This window comes from Rhinopithecus bieti, unplaced genomic scaffold (genome assembly GCF_001698545.2).
Source record: "Rhinopithecus bieti isolate Rb0 unplaced genomic scaffold, ASM169854v2 scaffold_1422, whole genome shotgun sequence".
Lineage (NCBI taxonomy): Eukaryota > Metazoa > Chordata > Mammalia > Primates > Cercopithecidae > Rhinopithecus > Rhinopithecus bieti.
Window position 1 is genome coordinate 791,211 of NW_016803659.1, and position 18,914 is coordinate 810,124.

The 18,914-nt window shown below is 37.7% G+C and overlaps 1 protein-coding gene across 1 annotated transcript in view; it reads right to left on the reverse strand.

Annotated features, from left to right (window-relative positions):
- ALCAM (activated leukocyte cell adhesion molecule) overlaps positions 1 to 17,664 on the reverse strand; it is a 221,757-nt gene extending 204,093 nt beyond the window's left edge. Inside the window, exon 1 of the mRNA XM_017895735.1 lies at positions 16,891 to 17,664. Coding sequence (XP_017751224.1) covers positions 16,891 to 16,963 — 73 coding nt within the window. The 5' untranslated portion in view covers positions 16,964 to 17,664. The remainder of the gene's footprint in view (positions 1 to 16,890) is intronic.
- Positions 17,665 to 18,914: the final 1,250 nt, after the last annotated feature.

The following is an 18,914-nucleotide window of genomic DNA, read 5'->3' on the forward strand; positions in this document are numbered from 1 at the left end:
GTAATAGAAAAGATTTTTTTAAATATTGTCACGTAGCCTCTTTGATTAATCCAGAATCTTAACTGATCACTGATAGGGCCCAACCAGGTTTATATATTTCAACAAAGAGAAAATCTTGCTTACTTGGTTTTATTTGATAATGCCTTTGCTCTGGCTACCTTTTGATACATAAACTACACTGCATTCAAAGTCCTATATTTAAAAGGGTGAAAGTAAGATTACAATTTATAATTTAAAAAATTAAAAAGGGTCACAGTTTTTAAACTTAAAATTGGTTTACAAATATATTAGCCATTCTTTTGTAAAGTACTATTTTACATGGAGTACAGCAAGCATTTAATAAACGAGAGTTATCAGTGATAATGTGTTGTATTTATATTGGTTTATCTGGACAAGTATTTTAAATAATATATTAGAAAAGTCTTAGAATTTCTGGGCAAGAATTCAGAAGGCAGCTTGCCTTAGAGACCAAAGAAGTAAAAATTTACTAACAAGGTAAACTGGAAAGGTGATATGGGAATTGGCAGAGTAAAACCATGATACAGAAGTTAAAATTCTGAAGGACGGGGAAGGATCAAAAGTAAAGTAAGTAAATAAAACAAAGCTTATAAAAAAGGCCTTAAGTTGAAAGATTATAAGAATTTAAGATTATTTTGTCCAGAGCAGAGACACCAGACTTAAAACTATTAATTTTCAGCTATCAAATACCATTGAATAATGAGATCTGTGATAAATCCAATTCTGCACTATTTTTATCAGTGAAGACCTATTTCTTAAAATGATATGTTAGTTTCGAGAGCACAAGGTTTATTTTTCAGTACAAATGAAACATCATTTGAATTTATATAATTTTGTTAAGTTAGTGACTGAATTTTAAAGTTCTCTTTCAATAGTCAATAGTTTTGTAAAAATAATACCAGATTTCTCCAAATTTTCTCTAATATTTTACTCTTAACAGTATTCAAGACACGGTCCACAGTACAGATGTATTTTCAGTGGTACAAATAAATACTGCCTGCATTGACTGATCAATCTGCTTATGAAGTCTTTCCTATATTATTTCTGCTAGATTATGAGAAATGCCCTAATCCAAAGATTTAATCTAATAATTAAAAATAGAAGAACTAGTATTATCGTTCATTCACTTTTATTTTGAATGTATGTCTACAATTACCCCGTGGGAGAAAAAGTAGTTTTAGTATCTTCACAAACTTACAGTTTTTAAAATAAATTAGTTTAAATAAATTTATATAATTCTCAGGATGATCTCACATTTAATGAACAGACTATGTTTAATATCTATGGAAACTCAAGAAGAGTACTTATGTTAACTTGGATTGGCACCCGGGAGAAATCTAACTTTATTCCACTTGTTTTAACACTCAATTTGCATAGCATGGGTAGAACAAGGCAAATTCTTTTTAGGACCATATTTTAGGAGAGTTGTCACTCCCTCAATTTTTAAAAGAAATTGAATAATTTTCTCAGTGTAGATATTTCTTATTCATACAATATTATATGTTGTTTAAAATAGGCTTCATTAATAATTAAGAAATGTAATTTTGACTAATGCCTTTATTCAGTTTTCATATATGTACTGAGAATGTACTATGTATCAGTAGACTAAGAAATCCAACTTTCACTAATGCATTTATTCAATCATCATGTATGTACTGAAAATGTACTATATATCAGTAGACACTGTGTAGAAAAAAGATTAAGTGGACACATCTCCTGCCTCCGGGAACATAAAAATCCACTAAGGGAGAGGGACAAGAATAAATAGGCAATAAATGAAATGAACTCTGGAACTCCAGAGGACAGGCACCTTAGAGAGATCAGGGAAGAATTTCTGGAGGAGATGGCATATAAACTGTGTTCTGAAGAATAGGGATACAAGTTATTCAGGCAAAGAGAGGGTGATTGGAGAGGGTGTGGAGGAAAGGGTGTTCTTGAATAAGACAGAGACGTGAATAACAACCCATCCAGGAAGCATGAAGGGCATGGCACATTTAGAAATATGGCTAGCACATGGAATTCCAAGAAAAATTGTTCTGAGAAATGTAAGAAAAATTTTAAATGCTATACTAAAAAGTTACTATTTTACCCTGACTAAATTGGGAAGTGTCTGAAGTATTTGACGCAGAGCAGTTATAAGAGTCGATTCACATCTTATGTCACTCTGATGGCAGAGGGGAGAAAAGATTAGAAGGGACTAAACAAGTTTGAGAAATACATTAGACTATCTTTACTTCTTTTGGTTTCTTAAAATATGATCACTGGGCTCTATTTTACTCTTGTATAGATTCTGAATCTACGGAGTCTACACAAATGTCTTTTGAGCATACTCACTTTTATACTCCTAAGTTACCTATGGCCTACTTACACTAATGACGTAAAACAATTGCTTTTAGACACTGTAAACTATAGGCTGCAAAGCATCTCACTTTTAGCTTCAAATTCACATTTAAATTTATATTTCAACCTCAGGATTGCAATGCAATGATGTTTCATTATCAGATGGGAATGATGATACAATGAATATGATACTAACAATTAATAGATAAAGTCTTGGAGTTTGTGAATAGCTTATTTGTTTTATAGAGTGAGTAGATTCAAGGTTATGCCCAATAAATAACATGACATCACTCTCATTCGTATTCTATTTTTTGAGTGGAAAGAGAGGTAGAGTGGAGAGGAGCTACAGCTGACAATTTTATAATTCTGAATCTGTGGCCTCTTTATATGTAATATCTATGTGAATCAGTTGGGTGTATAATCGTATTTTGGGGAAGTGGGAAAGATTAACTGAGATTTAATTTATTTAAACACTTGAATAATACTAACACCTCTTAAGAGCTCACTATTGACAACCACACTGTTTTTAATGAACTTTATGTGTATTAATTTATTTAACTTTCACAGCAATCCTACAAGATAGGTGCTATTATTCCCATTGCGTAGATTAGCACAGGAAAGGGTTTAAGCAACTTCCCCAATGCCACCCAACTGGGAAATTGGAGAATGGAGACACAGGTTTCAAAACTATACGATTTGGCTACAGACACCATATTCTCAAACTCTAATCTATAATGGAAAGTAAGCACAATAAAATGGGCACTTACTTTAAAAAGTATTTTAAATTGTGATTTGTTAAAACTGTGATGAAGAACCCACAGGCCTTTATCACAAAGCTCCCTTCCCAGTATGACCATCATGACAGATAATCTAATTGCAATATGAGATGTTTTAAATCTGTTTCTATGTTGGCAATTCTTAAATATGCCAGAGAACTGGATCATTTCATTTACTGATAAAATTTTAGTAATAAACTAGGAGGTCTAATGTGTGATATTATACAATATTGTATAGAATGTAATAAAATCGTTTCCATTTCAAATTTAAAAATGAGGCTCATCATTGAATTTTTTTTCTTAATTAGACTTCAGGTAAAATTATTGCTCAACACTGATTCAAACATACAAGTGTGTGTGCATATTCTTCTTCTAAATCAAAGTATAGTTGTGAATCTTAGAATTTTTGAGCTGTGAAGAAATCACATGGTACAATACTTCCATGAGAAAAATGAACCTCATAAAAGGTAAATGAATTGACAGGGTTATATACAGAGTGGATAATAACTCCCTTATGAAGAAATATCCTAGGAGATGTCTTATAAAATTGAAACCATTTAAATTTTTTAACCACATTAGTGGATTTGTGAAAAAAATTATAAATTTTGAACAATATCAACCCAACAACTTCTTTCATCATAACAAAATTAAAAGGTAAAGTAATAATAGATAAGATGATGAATATCAATTTAGCTTGAAAATACAATTTGGGGTTATCTAAATCAAGGGAATATATAAGAAAATAAAAAAGAAAGAAGACCATTTCCATGTGTGAGTATAGACCATTTCCATGTGGAAATCTGTAACCATTTGGTTAAAAATCTAGGCAGAGTAATTTTAAAAGATTTCCTCTACTATTCAAATATGTAACAATTTTAACTGAATAGCTACCACAAAATTAACATGAAAACATGCATTATTTTATCATTAGAAATAAACTTTGTTCTCTTTTGATGCCTTGGTATATTAAAGTATGCTTCTCAAGAGTATACCTACTTCAATCATGTCTAGTGATTTATTATGCAAAAAGTACAAACAACTAAAAACTGGGGCTTTAAAACACATATTACTGTAGAAGCATTTTTTGAATTATATGAATAGAAAGAGGATACTATACTATTCAATTTCCAAAATATCCTTAATATTAAAATTATANAAATAAACTTTGTTCTCTTTTAATGCCTTGGTATATTAAAGTATGCTTCTCAAGAGTATACCTACTTCAATCATGTCTAGTGATTTATTATGCAAAAAGTACAAACAACTAAAAACTGGGGCTTTAAAACACATATTACTGTAGAAGCATTTTTTGAATTATATGAATAGAAAGAGGATACTATACTATTCAATTTCCAAAATATCCTTAATATTAAAATTATAGGTTTTTAATAATGTTCACTATTAAATTAGAGGTCATTGGAAAAATCATAATAAATGGAAACATCCTACAGTGCTCATAAAAGGAAAGTAGTGGAGCTCCCTCTATTGAATTATACTTGAGAAATAATGTATTTAAAATCGTAATTTTATTATCAAAATGACTGCATGATAACAATCAAGAAATTTTTCTTTCTAAGGTCTGATATTTTCAGATTACAGAAACACATATAATAATGTAAATTTCTGAGAATAATATAGCACATTACATATGTCTTTATAATTTTAACACTTTTTTTCATTTTATTTTTTGTTTGGGGAAAATTACATTTTAAAGCTATAATTTTCAATTATGTTCTTTTGTTTTTCCTGAGATGGTAAAACTGAAAGGTTACTTGACATTCGTTGAGATTATGAAACATTCTAATAAAATATACTTTCCAGTTTTGTTATGGAAGCCCAAAATATATTCAGATGGAACTGAAATGTTTCTCAATCAGTACAATGAAGTATTTCACAAGTTTTTCTGATGTGAATAACTAACATTATTATGTTACTGAAAAATGTGATTCATAATGATTATTATTTGGTTGGGTGTCTACAATGTGCCAGGCACTGATAAACATAATATAAACTCATTACCTTCTTGAATATTCCTACCAAATGAACTTGGTAATACTGCTATCCTCAACTAACAAATGAAAAAACAGACAAAAGCTAGAAAGCAAACTCATGCTCTGACCCATAGCCCAAGCTCTTGAGCTCTTATATAAAGAAATCTATGCTATGCATTGACAGTCTGGAGTCTCTGAGCATAGAGAGTTCATGAAGAGCAAGCAGAGAATAGGTCTTCTAATACCATGGAGATACGGCCATACTGTCTACCAGCAAATCAGATGAAACCATCTGGATGGAGAAAGGTTTTGTTTTAATAAACAGATAGGTATTTGCCATTCTAGTATGATAAGAGAAGCTATTTAATCTTATACTAAATAAGCATTTGTCAAGCAGTTCAAATCATTTTCAACCAAACACTTCGGATGGATTCTAGAAAATTATAACCTCCAAACCATACCCTGAAACCCTATTCCTTTTTTACTATTTTATAATTTCTTTTAGAAAGGAGACATTTTCTAACAGCAAAGAGGAAAACAGCTGAGGGGATAAAGGTTTTGTTTTAATGAACAGATACGTATTTGCCATTCTAGTATGATAAGAGAAGCTATTTAATCTTATACTAAACAAGCATTTCTAAAAATATATATATATATATTTGAGAACTAGGCAAGCATCCATTGAGGCTGGGTGGAATATGGGGATTTGTGTAATGGAGTAAATCCAAATATATATTACATTTTACTCGTAGATCTGACATCAAAACCGTTATTCATACTTAGACCCATGACCATCTCTGCAAAAATACAAAACCTATACCTTATAATTACCATAAACATTCTTCTTAGAAAGTGTCATACCTATCACCAGGTAGGGAACATGCTTGCAGAATAAAGTATAAGTGCCCCAAATTTGAACATCTAAAACTAAATACCAGGCAGAAACTGCTTTATTCATGAAATTACAGTATGTGCATACAAACATTACCGCCATTATGAATATTTATCATTTATTTAAAAATATTACTTTCAGCATATACCATATGGTTTCAGCAAAATCATATACATACTGTTGTTTTCTATATAAAAGTGACTAAAAGAGATTTTATTCCTACTTTCCTTAATGGGTTAAAAAATTACAGACTGAAAAATATTTAATGGCACTGATTTTAAAAAATATTTGTAAAATATTGTACTTTTATCAGCTTATAAAAAATTCTGACAAGCTTTGTTGGAGGAATTGTTCAAAAGATGATTTACTTAAGCCTTAAACTTGTTGGAAGAATTGTTCGAAATACGATTTACTTAAAAATAACAGAAGTTTGTTTAGTAATGACTATTATATAGGGTGTACAAAGTGGCATTAGTCAGACCACCCATACAATGTATACTGTACCTACAACGGACTAATACAAATATTTAGAAACCATTTCTTTGTGTTGAAAACCGGTATTAAATATACTTATGACTCAAATGTGGCTGCCTCTTAATCCTGATTGTACAGAGTATGAATCTTACAAAATGGAAGAAGTGATGGTTTGTAATTACACAGTTTATGTTCTAAAAGTTAACAATCTTATGTGGAAAGAACAATAATAAAAATTCATGGTAAATACTGTCTTTTCCCATTTTTGGCCCAATCTCATATATAATAAAGTTAGGCACCAATACAGCTTTGGCCTTGTATGTGAGTTTGTATGCCTACTACTCCTATAATTCTAACTTTTCCAATAAGATTTAAATAAATGAAAATCAACTGATTATACTGGTTAAAAAAAGGAATATAATACTACAGATTTATGAAGAGAGTTTAAGAAAGAGGCATTCTCTTACTTTTTTGGGGACGTTTTTAAAAGATGTGTACTCTTTGAACAGTAATTTTAGAATTTCTTTCTAAGTGAAAAACACATATTCTTTGGCTCAGTAATTTCACTTCCAAGACATTTTACCAACAATTGTCATCAATTGCTTATATGGACAATAACGCGTATTAGGATGTTCACTGCTCTTGTTTGTAATAATAAAAAATTGGAAACAACTTAAACTTCCAGGAACTTGTGAAATGGTTAAATTAATGATGATAGTACAATAAAATCCAATACACCCATTTTAAAATGAGGTAGAGCTATATGTGCTGCTATGAGACAAATTTTAATCTCCAAAATGTACTGCTAAGTGAAAAAGGAAAGGTACAAAATGATGTATATTGTATGTTTCCACTTTATTTTTTAAGTAGGGAGGTATACATACAAATATTTACTAATATGTGAATATTTCACTAAGACAAATAAATCCTCTTCTAGATCCCACAACTGGCAACTCAGTTAGGGAGATTACGGGAAAGTATTTGAATAACTTCAAGAAATCCTTGGTTTTTGCCTCAACCTTCAAAACTTCTTTAGTTTTCCTGAAAAGGGATAGGCACATTTTCAACTCCAGGAGTTAGAAACCGTGTTTCTTACCACCTTAGCATTCTCAATCATGTTATTTCCTCAGCCCACATCCTTTGCTAGATTATTCCTCAGCACATAGGTCAGATATCACTTCCTGTAAGACCTTTTTCTCAGCTTCTCCTAAACCCCAGACTAGATCTGGCTACTTTGTTGTAAAATGGTATTCATTTGTTCTTGTGATATTTACCAAAATTTCTAGCAAATAGTTATAAAGTTAATTAATTGATATCTGTTTTCCTGAGAGAACATAACATCTTTGACTGATAGGATCTTGAATGTAATTAGTTTATTTCCATGTCCCCAAGCACAATGTATAGTACATATTGAGCACTCCATTAATATTTGTTGAAAGCTGTTATGTATGCTGAATGATGAATTGACATGAGTTTTAATTCTGGATTGGCCAACAATGTGACCTTAGTCAAGTAGTTAAGTAATTTTTAGGTTCTTTACAGGTCAAAACCTTTAATCTATGAGTCTAGGCACAAATTAAACTGAAAACATGTCACTAGGAATTGTGGTTAATTTGCTACTGGATTTCAGGTAATCTCTTAACCTGTGCTTTCATTTATTTCAGCTTTCAAATGGGGGGGCTAAACAAAACGATCATCAAAAGAACATTCTCATTTTTCCAACAACCCTTCTTTTACCATATTTTAACTTGTGACAATAAATTGCATGCCTCTAATTCTTCAGAATTCATTCTCTCTCTCTCTCTCTCTCTCTCTCTCTGTCTCTCTGTCTTTATTTCTCCCTCCAACCCCCAACACACACACACTCACACACACTGAACTTTCCATAATTTAACTCTGGAGAGAGTTAAGGTTTTAACCCTAAGTGACAGTATTCTTATTCAACACTGCTTGAGCCTCTCAAAAGGTCCTATGTTTTGCCCAAGGATCTAGAAGGTGAAAATCGTTAATGCAAGGTCAAAGTTTCTGCAATAAATGTCTTTGCTGTTGTCACACCCTTGACTACAACTGTGTCCTAGCCATACTGTTGGTTGCCACATCAGGTCACTTTTTCCGACTGATACCACTTAGTTTTCACGTACAGAAGAACGCTGGGACTTCCTTCAACATCCCTGATTTTTTTAAAGAACCAAATTGGTAGTGTGATTACTGAGAAATCTCATAGAAGAACAGAATGGAAGTTGTACAATTTGCTGCAAAAAGAATTCAAACTCATACTGAAATAGTTCTTCCCTAAATAACCCCGTAGCTAAGTGTAGCTCCCAGGTGAATTTCAAACAAAATTATTCCCTTGGCATCTGAGGTCACCTTAGTTTCCATTCCAAACCATGGGATCTTTAATGTTTCATATCTACAACATTCTGGAATTCTAGAGGCTACAAACTCACATCATCTTTCTTTCTTATACCTGACATGAAAGGGGAATATAACCCATTAATGATATTTCACTGTAGCTGATAATTAAATTTAAATAGGTTAAAAATATATACTTGGTTAGGATGAAGAGTGCATTTATTACAGTGAAGTACTCCAAGACATATAGACAGACAAGTTACAAATTACTGTGGAGCCTGTATAATATGTTATCCAAAATGCACTTCTGAAAATGAAAAAGGATGCCATTAATAATTGTACCAGCACATGAGGCATAAACCAGGACGGTCTTGGGTACACCAAGATGTATGAATAGTCAACCTACTAATAATGTACATATTAAGCAAGACAGCACCAAAAGATAGAAAAGAAAGAAAATAAATGTCTGTAGTAGGTAACACAGAAGTTGACAACAAATGACACCATAGGTGTCACCTGGGGAATGGTTAGCTGATTGTACCTCAAACAAGCTGAATTTGGAAGAGTTCAATGTGTAGGTTTCGACCCTGAAACCTTAGAAACTTCTTTTGGCTGCTTACCAAACATTTTCCCATCTTTTAGGGATGGATTCTCACTAGACAATCTCATAAACCAGCTTATTGGTATACATAAGAGCAGTTATTGCCAAGGAAATACAATGCTTCTCTTCCAGCTAGTGCATCCTCTGACTAAATTGGCTATATAAGATGTTACATTGGGCCGGGTGTGGTGGCTCATGCCTGTAATCCCAGCACTTTGGGATTATAAAATACAAAAAATTATCCGGGCGTCGTGGTGGGCACCTGTAATTCCAGCTACTTGGAAGGCTGAGGCAGGAGAATCGCTTGAACTCGGGAGGCAGAGGTTGCAGTGAGCAGAGATCGCACCATTGCACTCCAGCCTGGGCAACAAGAGCGAGACACCGTCTCAAAAAAAAAAAAAAAGAACCTCACATTATAATTAGAAGATTTCTTAGTGACCATGAAATCCCCCGCATGGGAAAGTTTACTATATGACTTGAATATTCAGAGCATTAGGTTCTTTAAAAAAAAGAGAGAGAGAGAGAGAGAGGCGGAGTTGCACCATGTTGGCCAGGCTCGTCAGTCTCGAACTCTTGGCCTCAGGTGATCCACCCGCCTCAGCCTCCCAAAGTGCTAGGATTATAGGTATGAGCCCCTGAGCCTGGTCCCAGAATTAGGTTCTTAATAATGAGTTTTATCTCTCTCAACAAAAAAAGCTATACCTGTTAAGGAGAGTGGGCAAGTCATGTCTGCCAGTTAGAGGGGCCACTTACTTTCACCATAAAAGAAAGTGTTTGGATTCATTAAGTATAATACCTTCAATAACCATATTTGGCCCAACTCCTCTACTTTTTCTATGTTTCTCCAATAACCAAAGCCTTTTTCATCCTTAATCACAGGTCCTTTACTAATATACATGTTCTTTTCTTTTGTTTTCATTAATACTACCAAAGTGCCATCAGGTCTTGATGGCCTGTCCCACTCTGTTCTTTCATGATGGTTTTATTTTCCAATTCAATTCTCAGTGAGGATATTATATCCCCAACTCCCAAACTTCTTGAGAAAATTTCCTAGTAATCCTTGAATGTCAGGTGCTGCCATATGGAGTTTAATTCTCCACAGATGCATTGCTTCTACTCTATTTAATGCAAAACAAAACAAAACAAAAAAAACGTGAAGCAGCTTCTAGGTGTCAAGTTCTTGACTAGACTGAGGATACATAGACAAAGATAATATTTGGTATTCAAAAAATTTATGTTCAACTAAAAAAAAGTCACTAATATCATAATACAATGTGGTAAAAGCTACAGCAAAGACAAGTACAGGGAAAAAGGAAAAGGGAAAAGTTAAGACTCATTTTAGTCATTATCAACATTCCAATGTTGATTCTGTACCAAAGGCAAGTAAGTACAGGAAAGTTTTTTTTTTTTTTTCCATTCACAGTTCAAATAAGGCAACCTAGACTCTCTAAAACTATACAGATGGAGAGGATAAAAATCTACTTACATCAATTTCTAAGGTGAAAGTATATTTGAGATTTATCTCCCTCAAGAAAACATTGCGTTGGAATGCTGGTTGATATCTTAATCTACAAATTCAGTTAACTTCTCTGGTTAGAGCTTCATAATAAGTTAAAGTAATCAAAAATAAAGTCTTTTTTTTTTTTTTTACAAATTCCAATCTTCCTAACATTTATGGATTTGATATTACTTGTTTTCACTGTTTACAGTAGCCCCATAATCCATTATAAGTAGCAATTTTTTTTTCTAAAAGCAGGTGTGTGAATATCCTACTGGGGAGTCAATCTACCTGGCTACCAACCCAACTCATATCATGAAAAGGGTATTGCTTTATTATTCATTTATTCATGGAAACTCATATGATGCAATAAAATCTTGCTTCAGAAAAGGGCCAGGTGAGGGTAAAATTTTTCTAAAACTTGAAATGTGATTTTGCAGAGCTAAACAAATTATTCATAATGGAAGTGTCATTGAGCAAAGGCCAGAAGACTACAGCAATTGCCATGATCATAGTATGTTTTCCTGTGAATGAACATCAAGAGTCTATAATATTTATATGATTTGAAAAGATTGCAAAGGTTTAATTTCATCTCATAGATGTTCTTCGTCTTACTTGGGCCAAGATTTTCCATCAGTTCCTTAAGTGATACAGAAAAGAGCTAAAACAATAATAATAACAGTAATAGAGAAGCAAATCAGAGAAGTTGGACAGCTGTCTAATTTCTGATTAGCCTATTCCCCAGCAGTTTAGTTTCATTGTGTTGAAGTACTATGAATTCTTAGACCAGACAAGTATAGACATGTTCATTGAAGTACCTCAACGCAAAGTCAAATTAAGTAAGCCTTTGGTTAGAAGCTGTTTTGGATTGTGCACAACTCTGATTCCCCTTTCATTTGAATGGATAATTGAGAACTGACTGGATAAGTAAGAGAGGCAGCATTAAAAGCTAATTTCATTCTTGGAACATAGACTACAATAATGGGCTATGATAATAGGTTAGCATAAAACAATTACTGAATACCACAGCACATTTGGAACTAGGCCTATCTGAAATATATAAGGTATTCCATTCAATAATAAGGGAGAAAAGAGAATGTAAAATTTATTATTTAAGCAGAGAAATTAGCTGCATGAAAATATCAGTAACTCCAAAAATATGGTAATGTCTTATGTACTATACGGAGACTGTAATAACTGTAGGATTTAACCTTACCAAATAGCCTGCAATATCCTCTTCCTGAATATAGAATATCTATTTTAGTCTTGAATTTACTCTCCAGGAAAGGAAAATTCTACCCTAATAAAAAAAGTAATCAAAAGTATAAATGGATTTTTTCCATTTCTTATTGAAAATAAACTAAGCTGAAATCCAAAAGTAATAACCAAATAAATGTTATGACCCACCATTCCCAAGAAACCATTATTTAGTATTCCAGTAATTTATTTCATTCTTCATATGTCACATACATGTGTCACACACATAATGTGTAAGAAATGAGCCTTTGTGAAAACTTAACAATGAAGAATAACAATAACACCTAATGAGAAATTACATTTAAGTTTCTATGTATACATTGAGACAGAGAGATACTCTTCTATCATAGCTATACCTAAGTGGATCTTCTGCATATCTGGGCTGTAAATTGCATGTGTCTACTTGAGCGAATACCTTTAGGGAGCCAGAACTCTTTGATGGTGTTTTATTCTAAATAAATGGCCAGAACAGAAAGAAGTGTGTTTGGAAATGTAAAACATGGTGATTATAAAGCATTTAAAATACTATCTGACAAACTGCTGTCATCTGACACCAAGTAATACTGACAACTTAGGTGGCACTAAGTTTTACAAAGGCCCATGGTTAGGGGCATGAAAATTTGAGGGAGAAAAAGAAAAAAGAGAGAGAGAAAAAAACATATTTCCATTATTTTAATAAAATGATAAAAGTGATAAGTGGAATAAAGAGTGTTATTCTATTAACAATATAATAAAAGCCTTATTTAATATAGCATGTTTTACTTAAAAAAAATTTGAAATGCTGAGCAAGGGAATTCTAATCTCAATCAGAACCACGCATTGCACAGAAAGAAAATTCACAGATGGGAAATGAAAAAGAGCAGATAAATAATTTTCCCAAGGTCACAACATTCTTACTTGACATAGTTAAAAACTGAACACATGAATACTGACTACAATATACAATTTATCTAATAACACAAGACTATTAAAATGGGTTTTATTAATGTTCTTCTTTTGATAAGTCAATGGTAGACATGCATTTTCATCTGAATGTCTATTAAAAAAGATAAGCAGAGTTTTCTACAAAGTCAGAAAAGGTTTGGAATCTGGTAAGATAAGATATTTTGGATTTCTACAAGTTTTAAAACAAGAGAAAAGTATTAGTATTTTCTATTTCCTTCTGTCTTGCATTTACAACCATGTTGCAAATCAACTTCTCTGTTGAGCAACTTTAGGATGTACAATATGAGGCTTTGCAACATGAACATTTAAGCATAAACCATCATTTATATCTCATTCTAGGTGCTATGTGTGCAGTTTAACTAGGGGCAGGCTTGCAGGAGGGATAGGTCACACTAGCAGGGCTTTCTGAAGTCTACTATCCTTTCCTGCTTTGGGGCCCTCTTTTCCCAGGAGAGTGGAAAGCTAATTTCTCTCCTTCACGCTTTTTTTTCCCCCTACTAAGGCTGGGAAGAGTAAGCATAGATGTTATCATGAATTTTTAAAGGTAGAAAAAAAAAGGAAATTAGAAATTGGGGTCCACTGATACTTTTCTAGTAATACAATTTATATGAATTTTGTCTAGACTGAGATCCTTAGAAAATAGTGTTGAAAATGACCGTGCCTGCCTAAATTGGTTTTTTACCTTAAGACTTCAGAAACAAAGAGTTTTTGAGCTGGGAGGCATTTCAGAGAGTAGGTCTTTAGTCTGTCTTTTTGTTTTATATGAGAAAACTGAAGCCTAAAAAGGTTAAATGACTTGCTTAAGTGCCTGAAGGTAGATGTCCTGAAGAAAGCCTAGAAAAGCAATTTACTGCAAATAAGAGTTCATTAAATTGTAAATTGCTATTGGATTAAATAAATCCTTAAGAAAAAAATATATATTGGCTTTTAAACAGTTTTCAGTTTTTAAATTAATCAATTTTAGTAGTCCTACATCAATAGTCTTTGAAAGGACATTATTTGAGTTGATGCTTTCCCAAGTCCTTTTGAGATCAATTGATATGTTTCAAACATAATATCCCACTGAAGAAAGCTTTATGTGTGCTCATGTCTTAGGATGAATCTTATATCAGTGAGTAGTTATGAAAAATTCCATAGAGGGGTTCACACAGGATGACCCAAGTGGACAGAGTTAAATCTGCAGCCGCCCCACCGTCCTGTGTAATAATCCAGAAAAGCCTTTTTTTTTTTTTTTCTTTTTTTTTTTTCTTTTTGTTAAGCAATACAAAATGTCACCACAGGCTGACGCTCTTTCTACAAGAATAATGAGATTATTGCTACCTCGGATGCTGAACACACACTTCATTGCTTTTATCTCTGAATTCAGTTTTCGTTTTCCTCTCCTTTCAAAACAGGTAACGTGGCACGCCTGAAATATATCAATGACTATGTAGCGACTACAGGCCAAAAGACCCGGGGAAGCAGTTTCACAAACTCGAGTTTTTGACCTCTACAACTGCACATACACTATTAAAACTGCTCCGGAAATGAAGGGTGGCAGGCGGGGAAGTCAGTTACCCCTCAAATGAAGCCAGCTATTGGCACCGCACCCCCACCCGGCTCTGCTATGCAGAGGGCTCCGAAGGAGGCGCACTCACTGTCCAAGACTTGCTTCCTCAGTGTGGACACGGCGCCTTTAGTGCTGTAACCTTTCCTTTTAAAACACACTGATACTGCAATGAGAATTTCGGCAACGCCAGCTCGGTAATTCACTGAAACCACGGATCTGAGGGTCCAGGGCATCGGATCCTCAGATTCACGGTGGCTGGCTGCGGTGAGCCGGGGCTAGCCGCTCGCCAAAAGCGCGCAGCTCCGTGCCCCCTGGACACACGAGCCTGTGGCGCCAAAAGAATCACCGCGCAGGAGGTCTGAAAGCGGAACTTTCCCCCCTTTAGCAGTTAAATGTGTAAAAAAAAAACCTATCCTGCGACGTGGCCCGCCTGTGACGGCACAGAAAAGGAAACTGGGTAAGTGCGTGTGGTCAGGGGTGTGGACGTAGGTGAGATTACATTCTCCAAGTATCGAGAGGGTTAATCGGAAAACCAACTCTGGGCGTGTGGACGTTTGCATCTTACAAACCGACATCACCCTTGTCCTCCCTTCTTGACTCATTCCCTGGCTCCAAAGTGTCCTTTTCTCCATCGGACAGTGGAATCTCGAAAAAGTGAAATCCACACTGTGCCAGGCCCAAGGGGGGTCTCGCCTTTCCATCTACCTCCCCAGCGTTGTTGCACTAGGACACCTGCTTTAAATCCGGTTGAACTATGGTTTCACAGTCCCCGCCCCAGAGCCCGAGATTTGTCAGAGAACGCAGACGCCTTTTTTTCCCCCCCTCAGCCTCAGAAACATCAGGTGAGCTCATTACCTCACCCAGAAATGTAACTTTAATAAAGAGATCCGGAGAGGGCACTCCTCCCGCCCACACACACAGCAACGGCAGCAGCAGCAGCTCACAAACACTTGTAATCTCTTCCACAGGCTCTGGCCCCCAAACCCCTCTCCCCGCCAGTTCCTGGGAGAGATTCAGAGGCTTTCAAACCTCTTCTGTGACCTGAGCTTGCCGACAGCTGAAGGGATGTGCACGGATAAAAGGAAGTGAGGTTTTTCTTTGATAAAACTAAAGAAAAGCTAAGAACAAACAGGCCAAAATACCAGGAAGTAGGAGTTTAACTGGCAACTGTCTACGCAGGGATAGAAATAAAAACTTCAAAGAAAAAAAAAATCCCCTAAATTTTCAGTTTAGGGGAGCAAAGGAACCTGCTGCTCTGTCAGGCAACTGTAAGCGCACAGAATACCCTGTTAGGAACAACTTGTGTCAGCTTCCAGGCGGGTCTGAGGATGCCAAAGCCAGGGGACGTCCCCGAGGGTGTGGAAAGGGATTTCCCGCGAGATATTTTAGTTGTTGGGAATTTTGCCCTTTCGCCCCCCTCTATCTCTCTCTCTTCTAAGACTCAGTACAGAACTGAGAACTGAGGTTCTATGAGCAGGTCCTGGAAATTCACAAGCGTCTCACTGAGGTGTCTCCCAGACCTAGCTACTAATTCCTGTTCAGGCTGTGTTATCTGCCTGCGGTCACCCTTACACTCACCACCCGCCCAGACAATGGACGGGGACCGGAGAGGGGAACGTTGAAACCACGATTTTAAGCATCAGTAGGTTTCTCAAGGTGGGCGTGGGGGGGAGGGGGTGATTAAAGTCCTCTCCTTCTGTACCCCTCCCATCCCTTCCTCAGCTCACCAAGGGGAAGTTACAAGGGGATTTATCACGAAAAAGTGCCGGCAGTTATTTCATCCGACAGCTAAGCGAAAGAAAACTGCTCGGGGCGCAGTGACGTGGACTTGGACACCCAGAGACAGGAGGAACTGTCAGAGGGCAAGAGTCCGCCGCCTAGCTGGGAGTCGCAGGGACAAGCGGAGAGCGTCAGGCGAATCCTGCCCACGGGCCCCTGCAGCCACAACCCCGGAGCACCAAGTTCTTGGAGATTCACCCAGTTTCCCCAGCTTTATGCCCAAACTTGAGCCAACCAGCCAAGCCCAAACGTGCGGCACAGGTGACCGAGCCCGGGGACAGCTCTGTGCCGGGACAGGTCCCCTTACCTCATCGATGCGCCTAGGCGCACTGCCTCGTGGGTCCGAGGCTGGGACGGGGACCTAGGAAACTGCTCCAGGCCCACGTCTGTCTGGGGCTGCTCCCAGGCCCTTGCTCACCTGGCCTGAGGACGGTGGCGGAGATCAAGAGGCAGAAGAGCAGACGGCAGGAGCTGGCCCCCTTGGATTCCATATTCTTCCTCCTTCTTGGAGGGCCACTGACGGAGTCCACGACGCAGGAGGGGGCGTCGTCCCGGGCCCCGCGGTGCCCGCGCGCTGGCGGGTCCCGACGCAGGGGCAGCGTCTTCTCCCAGACACACCGTCCCCTGGGCTGTGGCGCTGCACCTTCGGGTCTCTGCCGCACGCAACTTTCCACCACGCAATGCCCCCAACTCTTCCTCCCTCCCGCTCAACACCAGCCCACTGGCCCTTCGGCTGCTCCTCCGGGGACAACGACCCTCTCTTTCCAGGAGACACTTGAGTAAATCGGAAAGGTGTAAGCGGTTCTTTTCGCTGGTATCTTCTTTTATTTTCCTTGTCTTGGAATGATAATAATAATGGCAGTGGCAATGTGCATGACACACCGGGTGCTAAGAAGGACTCGCAGGAGGCAGCAACGGGGGGCGGCGGGTCTCCTCAGGTGGCAGCCGTGGTAGCAGTGGCAGCGGCAGCGGCAGCGGCGGCAGCGGTCTCAGGGCTGCTCTGAGTAGAGGGACTGGAAGGCGTGTGTAAGCTGCCTCTTTCCTCCTCTCCCCGCCTCCTCCCTCCCTCCGGTCTCCTCCCCACTTCCCCGGACGCGGCGCAGAGCAGGTGGTTGAAGCAAGGATCCGCAGCCTAGAGGCGCTGCAGGACTGAGTCCGAGCCCTGAGCCCAGCTCCGGGATCGGGGAGAACCGTGTGCCCTGTCCTGGCGCCCGGGTAGGCGGGGTTTCACCGCGGCTCCGCCCCCAGGTCCAGGTTCGCCAATAAGGAGAAAGCACAGGAGCCGCGCGCGCCCGGGAGAGCCCTGGGACTAACACTTTCTGTGATGTTGCAGCGCTGTGGTGATAAGGCCTCTGGCTTCCAACGGCCCACCCACCCTCGCTGAGGTTTATAAATCGACTGCCCTCTTCCTCCACCCATACGCCCATCTCACTGACTCATTCCTCAGGGATTTTTCTCCGCCGTGCTGCTGCAGCCTTCTGTCCTGTAAAGACAATAGTGGGGCAGGGCGGTGGCGGTGGGGAGCGAACCTTGGGTCCAAGAGCCGTAGTAAAGGGAAAAGGAAAGGGCAGGAGGAAGTGGCAAAGGTGGAAACTTGCTTCCTGGGAGTTAACAGGAATAGCTACTGGTTGGCAGGGGCAGTCCCTGTACTGGAATGGTTCCTCCTGTACTTTTCGAATCTCTCTGCTCCCCCTGCTCACTCCCACCACTTCCCTCACCCCCGGCTGGCATAGACTTTGTTTTAAAGAAAGACCACGTGAGTCGACTGCCCGGTACCAAACAGAAGATATTTGTTTTTCCCGGGGGAAATTAAATCCGGAATTTCTAAACCGTACTTCGTCAGATGGATTTTCCCAATGTCTACAAAAGCCCTCTAGAAAGCTTGTCGCTTTTTTACTTTGAGTTAAGCGGTGATTTTAAGTTACAGAGAGAAAATTATCAAATTATTTCAGATTAAAAGCCAAGTCCGTCTTGGTCCGTTCTCGAAAGCCAGGCACTCCTGCGGATGGACAGGCTTCTCAGGCAATTTCTAAAGATTGAACCACCTCCCAGGCGGAACATCGGAAGCTGTGTCGCTTTCAAATCAGGCGGAGAGCATGAAGGGATATTTTCCTCTAGAACACTGGGGTGGAGCTGTCGGAGCCCTAAGTGGCTCTAAATCAGGGATGCAGGATCACAACTCTCATCATCAAAGAATAATAAAATCTTGGTCCCTGAAGCACTTCACTGGGGCGTTAAATAGCCTTTCGTGCATCACAGGGTCACCCCTTTGTGAGACTGGTCTCCAGTAGAGGATGCCAGCAAGTAATCGTTACATACTGCACTTTCATCAGAAGACTGCGAGTTACCAGCGAGATTGGAGACTCGCAACACATACATACACACACACACTGATTTTTAAAAGTATTTATCTTTTAGTGTTCAAAACTAGTAAGCCCCATC